The sequence below is a fragment of the Belonocnema kinseyi genome, chromosome 4 (genome assembly GCF_010883055.1).
Source record: "Belonocnema kinseyi isolate 2016_QV_RU_SX_M_011 chromosome 4, B_treatae_v1, whole genome shotgun sequence".
Classification (NCBI taxonomy): domain Eukaryota; kingdom Metazoa; phylum Arthropoda; class Insecta; order Hymenoptera; family Cynipidae; genus Belonocnema; species Belonocnema kinseyi.
Genome location: NC_046660.1, coordinates 10,864,135 through 10,873,234, shown reverse-complemented (window position 1 = coordinate 10,873,234; position 9,100 = coordinate 10,864,135). Strand labels below are relative to the sequence as shown.

The window sequence follows — 9,100 nt, the reverse complement described above, 5'->3', positions numbered from 1 at the left end:
ATTTTTTGGAATTTTTTGTCGATTTTTCAATATTTTGGGGGTTGAAGACAGGGTGTTCCGGATGAGATAGGGTAATGAAACTTTTTTTAGTGTCTTTGGACAGCAGATGGAACCATTCTGAAGCATAAAATTTTAGGTTTGGATTTTACGGAATTTTTTGTCGATTTTTCAATATTTCGGGGGTTGAAAACGGGGTGTTCCGGATGAAATAGGGGAATGAAACTTTTTTTATCATCTTTGGACGTTAAGTAGAACGATTCTGAAGCATAAAATTTTAGGTCTGGATTTTAGAGGATTTTTCCCGATTTTTCGCTATGTTAAGGGTTGAAAACGAGGGTGTTCCGGATGAGATAGGGGGTTGAAACTTTTGCGGGTAACTTTTATCATCAAATAGACCTATCTGAAACTTTTAAATTTTAGGTCTCGCACAAAAAAATTTTTTTGTAAATTCGTTTTTTTTTTTTAAACGTTGCAAACTTCAGCGAGGTTCAAAAATTGTGTATTCCAACGCTCAAAAATGTACACGTACCAAATGGGAGATACTAACACTTTTCAATTAAACAGTGTTAAATGAAATACAAATAACATGCAAAATTTAGAACTTTTATAAATTATAGAGTTCAAAGATTCAGATTAACTTCCAAAAATATAATTCCACGTTAACATTTTCAATAGTTTAAATTAAAGAATCAAGCAATGAAGTTTAAAAATTTTCAAAATTATATTATTTTAAGTAAGTTTAAGCTACACATTAAAAATTGAAAAATAATTTTTCTAAATCAACATTTTCGTAATTAGAAGTTAAATTATTTTTATTTTAAATAGTCTAGGCATCCTTCAAAAGCTTTAAAATTTTATTTCAAAATTTTTAGAAATCTAAAAGTGGTCTTTAATTTTTTCAAATTCAAAATAATTTTAGAATTTTTTCGGAACTTTTAAGTATATATCAAAACGAATTGAATTTTTCTATAACTTTTAGAAAATCCTGCAAATTTAAAGGAAAAAAATTATTTGAATTTACAAATAACAATAGAACACTTATTATTTGTAAAAATATTAGAGTAATTTTAAGAGATATTTAAAAGTTTTAAAAAGATTCGAATTGAATTTAGAACTTGAAATCATCTCAAATACTTACAGCGGAATTTAAAATAAAATGTAGGTTTTTGCACGTTTCAAACAAAAAATTTAGTTTTTTCAAGAATTGTGAAATACTTCAAAAGAATAAAAAATGTTCTCAAGATTCTTAGGAAAATTGAAAATGATTTTTCACTTTGAAAAATTATGGAAGATTTTAAGGATTTTTTTTTTAATTTGCAGTATTTTCAAAAATTTTAGGAAAATGTTGATTAATTTTAAAATATATTTAGAACTTCTGAAAAAAATATTGCTCAATATTAAATACTTATTCTTTTTCTACATTAAGAAATTTCAAATTAAATTGGATAAAAATTAAATAATTTACATTCAAGCAATATTTTAATATAAATAAAAGCCTTTAATTACGAATATATTATTATGGAGTTATTTTTAAGTTGAAAAAAGAAAAATGAAAGTTTACATTTTTTAATGGTTAAAAAAATTAATAGAAATAATATATTAGTAAATTTATTTATTAAATTTAGTATAAAAAATAATATTAAAGAGGACCTGAAACTCTGAATTAAAAATATTTTATTGATAAATAATGAAAATTTTTATTTAAAAATAAAATTATTGGAATAAATGATTTATTAATTTTAATTCTTATCCAAACTTTCGGATTCGTCTAGAATTGTTCGGACAAATCAATTATTGCTCAGATTTCTATACTTAGAGTACAGATCCATTAAAAAAAATGTATTTATTTACATTTACAGTTGATAAAATAAAACTGTTTTTTATCAAAAATGTCCAATTTCAAATGCTTTAAATTTTTTATTGTTTAAATCTTCAAAAATGCACTTGAATTATTTTAAAAACTGTTAAAATCGAACTTGAGCAGATTTTTCTTCTGAAAATTCGTAAAATTCCCGGTTTCTCGGTCCAGCGGCCACCATATTTTTTATTAAAAAATCTTTGATTTTAAAAACTTATGATTTTTTAAAGCCTTGAAAACTGCATTTTAAAATTCTTTAAATTAAAATATATGCTTTTAAAATTTCAAAATCTAAAATGGAAAATTTTTAAATTGAAAGATTTTCGAATTAAGCATTCTAAACTGAATGATATAATAATTTATAAAAGTCACAATTTGAAAAATTATTTCAAAAACGGTTGAAATCAAAGTTGAACAAAATTTTTATTCTAAAAATTTGGTAAAATTCCCGGTCAAAAAATAAATTCACTGTCATTTCCCAGTTTTCCCCAGACTCATAAAATTCCCGGTCATTTCCCGGTTTTCGGGTCCAGCGGCCACCCTGATATTATTTAATTTTTGACAGGAATTGATTAAATCGTTCAAATAAATCAATTAATTTTATAAATAAAATAAAAAATATATATTATATTTATATAGGCAAACCACTGAACTGAAATATAATCTTTGAACATTAAATTTTTGATTTACTATATTTTGTATAGTTCGAAATCAAAAAGTGTATGCTGGAAAATTATTCAATTTATTGTCTTATCAAAATTTCCAATTTTCCATGCTAATATTTTTTGAGTATTAAAAATAAACTTCAATGTTTATTTAGAATATTATTCTTTGGTCTATAAATTATGTAAGTTCATGTTTATTTATTACAGGCTTCACAGTATTTCCCATATTTCTCTCTTTTGTCCTTTTTCTCGTTGGTTTTTTCGTTTAAATGCGAAATTTGATAAAAAAAACATGTTGAAAAGTCTACTATTATATTTTTGGTATAGAAAAAGTCTTTTTTTGTTAAATAATTTATTATTTTGTTAAAAATTTAATTATTTTATTGAAAAATCTACAATTTTGTTTAAAAACTCAACCTTTTAAATTAAAATCGCCTTTTTATCTTGAAAATTAAATAATTAAAAAAAAATTCTCTCTTGACTAAAGTCTTTCTTGGTTGAAAATTTAACTATTTTGTTGAAAACTCCTATTTTGGTAAAAAATCTAACAATTTGGTTCAAAATTCGTCTTTTTTGGTCACATTAAACTGTTTTTGATATAAATAAAATTTTTTTTTTAAGAAATTGAAGTATCAACTATTAAATTTTTCGTTGAGAGTTCATTTATTTGTTTAAAAATATAACCATGTCGTGGCAAGGAAACTTTTTTATCGAAAATGCATAATTTTAGGTTACAAATTCAACTGTTTGTAAAAAAAATCGCATTTTTTGCTTGAAAATTCAATAATTTGGTTAGAAAATTTCTGTTGTCATATCTGAAAAATCTTTCTCCGCCTTTTTCCGGTTTAAAAATTCATTTAATTTTATAGAAATCTCATCTTCTTTGTGATTTTGGTTGAAAATGCACTTTTTGTTAAAAATTCATATTTTCCGTTGAAAATTCAATTTTTTTGCAGACAACTTGTTGTTTTGGCTTGAAAGATTAACAATTTGGTTGTAATTTTTTTTAACTCTTGGCTGAAAAATATTTCTGGGTTGAAAATTGAACATTTTTGTTGAAAATTCATTTTTTAGTTATCAAATTCAAATATTTTCTAGTAACTACGTCTTGCTGGCTTAAAAATTCAATAATTTGGTCAAACATTTCGTCTCCCTCTACTGGAAAATATTTCTTCGTTAAAAATTCAATTCGGATGTTCAAAATTGGTCTTTTATGTTCAAAAATACATCTATTATGATAGAAATTTGGTCCTTTTTTCTTCTGGTTGAAAATTCACTTTTTTGTTAAAAATTCTTGACTGCAAAATATTCCTTGGTTGAAAATTGAACTTTTTCGTAGAAAATCCGTATTTTGGGTTAAACATATACAACTATTTTCATAGAAAATTCAATTATTTGGTTTAGAATTTATCTTTTTTTTATTGAAATACAAATCCTTGGTTGAAAATTAACTATTTTTCTTAAAAATTCATATCTGGTTTTCTAGAAAATACTTTTTTTTTGCTTGAGAATTCAATAATTGTGTTAAAAATTATTTTTAAAAACTTTCTCGGTTACAAAATCAACTGTTTGGTTGCAAATTAATTTTCTTGTTTGAAAATTTGGTTTTTTGGTTAAAAATGCAACTACAGGGTTGAAAAATAATCTGTTTTGGCTCAGGAATCAACTATTTTCTTGAAAATTCATCATTTGAATACAAAATTCAATTATTTGCTCGTAAAATAACTTTTTAAAATGAAAGTTCAACTGTTTCATAAAAACTTTTTTTTTTGCTTAAAAATTCAACAGCTAGTTTAAACATTTTTTTCTCTCTTTACTGAAAAACCTTTCTTGGTTAAAAATTTGTTTTTTAGGTTTAAAAATTCAACTTTTTTGATACAAATATTACCTTTTTTAATTATAACTGAGACTGAACTTTTTAAAAAAATCATATCGTCGGTTTAATTCAACCGTTTTGTAGAAAATTCATTTTTTTTTTGGTCGAAAATTAATCTTCAGTTTTGAAAATTTATATTATTTGTTGAAACTTGAAGTATTCGATTAAAATGAACTTTCTTGTTCAAAAATCGTCTATTTGTGTTCAAAAATCATTCGTTTTGTAGAAAATTCGTCTTTCTGGCATAAAAAAATCAACAATTTGGTTTAAAAAATTTCTCTCTTGACTAAAAAATCTTTCTTGGTTCAAAGTTCAACTCTTTTGTTGACAATTCGTTTTTTTTTTTATTTTGAAATTTATATCTTCTAGTAGAAACTTTATCTTTGTCGTTGAAAAATGCAACTTTTTGGTTGAAAATTAATAAGTTTTGGTTGAAATTTAACTGTATTAATAAAACTTTTTTGGTTGACTGCAAATTTTTTTTATTATAACAATTAAAATACATTTTAGTTGAAATATCAAATAGCACATTTTACGTTGAGATTTCATCTTTTTAGGTTGAAAAGTTGTCGTTTTTTCTTTGTAGAAATTTTCTTTTTTAACTGAATATTTTACTATTTAATTTTTTGTTGAAAATTGATATTTCTTAGATTAAAATTCCACTATTAGATTGTAAATTCGTCTTTATTGAAGATTTAACTATTTTCCTTAAAATTTGTTTCTCGTTTTTCTAAAATTAATTTTTTGAACGTAAAATGTAACTATTCCATTTAAAATTAAAAATTGATCTTTTCGAATTAGAACTTCAACTATTTTGATGAATATTCGTCCATTTTTGGTAGAAAATTATTCTTCTTCTTTAAAAATTCATCTTTCTGGTTAAAAATTAATCTATTTTGTTGCAAATTCAATACTTTTATTCAAAATTTGAGGAATTTCAAGCATTAAAAAATCTTTCTATTCCAAGATTTAAAAATAAACATTTTAGGGCCTATTTTTTTCGGTTCTAACTTACTTGACAAATACTGGAACATGGCTAACATCATCTGTGGCGATATATGAGCACGTTGATTTTCGTTCTTCTCTGCAAAAATGGTAAAGTCCTGATTCCGTGGTTTGATTCTCTTTCTCTTGCTTCTGTTATCGGCTAAAAAAATTGATTTTTAGATGAATATAGATTAAAAAGAGAGTTTTCGGTATCATTAGAGCAACCTTCACTCACTGATAACATCGGTTTCATCCATTATCTCGGCTTGAATCAATTCTTCAATGACGTCTTCAAGAGTTACTAAACCGATAACCTCATAAAAAGGATCACCTTCGCCTTCGTTATTGACTCTTTGAACAAACGCCATATGCCCCTTGTGCCCTAAAATTATTTTAAAACATTGTAATATGCTTGCAATTATTTTCCTTTAATAAATTTCCTATCGCTTTTTTCGCGATTCTAAAAAAAAAAATCATTATAGAAAATCAGTATAAAAATAAATAATGTTTAAATATTTAAAGAAGTAATACCAAAAATAGAGAAACTACAAAATATTTATTTAATTATTTAACCTAGGATTTCAAATGGTTTGAAATATGTATTTCCAAAAAATTTAATAAGTTTAATTAAATTCCTATTCAAAAAAATTCAAGTGTTTTCTACTTAAATTAATCGATTTGTGCGATTTTTAAGTATTTCACTGGATTGTAAGGGTCTCAGAACATTTTTACAGGAGAATTTGAGGAAATAAATTAAAAATTCATTCAAGGAATTTCGACGGAGTTTAATCTATTTGAAGGATTTTATTGAATTTCTAAGGATTTCAATAATTTCAAATATTTCAAGGGATTCTAATGTTTTCTAAAAGAGAAATTGAATGAATAAGTTTCATTTAGTTTATATTCGATGGATTTTAAACGATTTATACAATATAATGAATTTTAACGGACTTTTACCGAATTTCTAGAGAATTTTCGGGAATAGGTTTAATTTTATTTCAAGAAATACCTACGGACTACAAAAATTTCAAAAAATAATAAGGAATTCAAAATGATTTCCAGCAATTACAAAGATTTCTAAGTCAGTGATTTTATTGAATTTCTAGAAATTTCAAAAATTACAAACGATTTAAAAAATGTGTAGACATTTTAACATTTTTCTAAAAGAGAAATTTAATTAATAAACTTAATTTAATCTATATTCGAGTGATTTCAAATGATTTCTATTTATTTTAAAGCATTTTTGCAATTTCCAAGAATTCGAGAACGAACTTCCAGAGAAGTTTAGGGAATAAATTAAATTTTACTTCAAGAAATTTCAACGGATTTAAAAAATTTCAAAAGATATTAAGAAATTCAAAGGTTTTCAAGGAATGTAAGCTCAATTTTAACAGATCTCCAGAGAATTTTGGAAAATAAATTGAATTAAATTTCAAGGGATTCCTATCGAGTTCAAAGATTTCAAGGAATTTCACAAGAATTAAAGGATTTTATTGTTTTTTGAAAGAGAAATTGAATAAATAAGTTTCATTTAATTTAAATTTAGGATATTTAAATAATTTATATTTAATTTTAATGGATAATTATTGTGATTTCCAAATATTCCAATGGATTTTAAGGTATTTCAATGACTTTTTAGAAAACTTTAGGGAATAAGTTTAATTGTATTTCAAGAAATACCTACGGACTAAAAAAAGTTAAAAAAATATTAAAGAAATTGAAAAAATTTAGAAAATTTAAGAGATTTGAAGTTATTTTAAAAAGTTCCAAAGAATTTGGGAGGACTTTCCATTAGTTTAGGCCCGATTCAAAGGGAATTCTAGAGAACTTTGGAAAATAAATAAAATTAAATTTCAAAGAATTCCTAGTAATTTCAAAAATTTCGAAGCAATTCAAGGTATTTCATTTTTTAATTATTTCAAATGAATTCTACTTTATATTAAAGCTTTTTTCGATTTCCTAAGAATTCGATGATTTTTAAGGGATTTCAACGAATCTCTAAGAGAACTTTAGGGAATAAATTAAATTTTACTTCAAGACATTTCTATGGATTCCAATAATTTGAAAAGATATTAAGAAATTCAACAAATGTCAAAGAATTTTAAAGACTTTAAGTTATTTTAAAATTTGACAAAGAATTTCAAAAGATCTCAAAAATTTCAAGAGATTTCAAAGAATTTAAGCTCGATTTTAAGAGATTTCTAGAGAACTTTAAAAAATAACTTAAATTAAATTTCAAGGGATTTCTAGGAATTTTAACGTTTTTAAAAAAAAATTTAATGAATACATTTAGTTTAATTTATATTTAAATGATTTTAAATTAATTTTTATTTTAATACATTATTTTTGTGATATCCAACGAATTTAATTGATTTTCTGAGATTTTAACAATTTTCTAGGGAACTTTACTTTTCTAGAACTTTAATTTTCTAGAGAACTCAAGGAATTTCTACGGATTTCAATAATACAAATAATAAATAATATTATATAATAATAATAAATAAGAAATTAATTAAACTTTATCTCCAGAAATTTCTACGGGTTTTAATAATTGACAAAAAAAGATTGAAAAGTTATTTTAAAATTTGACAAAGAATTTAATAGGATTTTCAAAAAATTTAAGCTCGATTTTGAGAGATTTCTAGATAACTTTGAATAATAAATTGATTGAAATTTCAAGGGATTTCTAGCGATTCTAAAAATTCCAAGCAATTTCACAAGATTTAAAATATTTGATCAAATTTCTAAGGATTTTGAAGATTTCAAATGATTTAAAAGGCTCCTAGGAATTTGAACGGTCTTTTGAAGAGAAATTTAATAAATAAGTCTAATTTAATTTATATTTTAAGAGATTTTCAAGTATTTATATTTATTTTAATGTATTTTTGAAATTCTAAAAGATTTTAATTAAATTAAACAGATTTCAACGAATTTCTGAAGAACTTTAGAGAATTAATTTAATTTTACTTCAAGAAATTTTTACAACTTTTAATAATTTCAAGAAATATTGAGAAACTCAACAAATTTCGCAGAATTTAAAAGATTTTATGTTACTTTAAAAGGTTCCAAAAAACTGCAAGAGATTACATAAATTATAATTTTATTTTATAGTAATCTTTAAATATTAAAAGAAATTATTTTTAAAAATAGAGAAACTATAAATGTTTTATTTATTTATTTCCTTAAAGTTGCATATTAAATCATTTCCAATAATTTCAATGGATTTCAAGGGATTGCAAACATTTTAAAATAAAATTTGATAAATATTGATAATAAAGTTGACGATAATAACAATTGATAATAATTTGAGAATAAATTTTATTTTATTTCGAAAAATGTAAAGATATTTCATCAATTTCAAGGGACGCCAAAGAATTTGGTAGGATTTCCAAACATTTTAGCCTCGATTTTAGGAGATTTTTTAAGAGAACTTTGGAAAATAAATTCAATTTCCAAGGATTTCAACAAATTAAAAAAATTTAATAAATCAGTTTAATTTAAATTTTATTCAAGAAATTTCAAATGAGTTTTACTTATTTTAATGCATTTTTGCCATTTCTAAAGAATAAAATGGAATTTAAGGGATTTCGAGGAATTTCTAGAGAACTTCAGGGAATAAATAAAATATTTTTTAAAGGCATTTCTAAGTTTTTTAACAATTTCAAGAGATATTAAGGGATTCAAAAATTTTAAAGATTTAAAGTTTTTTTTAAA

General features: G+C 23.1%; 1 protein-coding gene across 2 annotated transcripts in view; it reads right to left on the bottom strand.

The window, feature by feature from the left end:
* Positions 1-9,100, bottom strand: part of LOC117171944 (metal transporter CNNM4) — a 106,477-nt gene that overhangs the window by 39,269 nt on the left and 58,108 nt on the right. For both annotated transcript variants that reach the window (XM_033359619.1, XM_033359620.1), the window contains exons 9-10: positions 5,622-5,768; positions 5,415-5,546 (exon numbers count right to left, since the gene is read on the bottom strand). In XM_033359619.1, the coding sequence (XP_033215510.1) occupies positions 5,415-5,546; positions 5,622-5,768 (279 nt within the window). The remainder of the gene's footprint in view (positions 1-5,414; positions 5,547-5,621; positions 5,769-9,100) is intronic.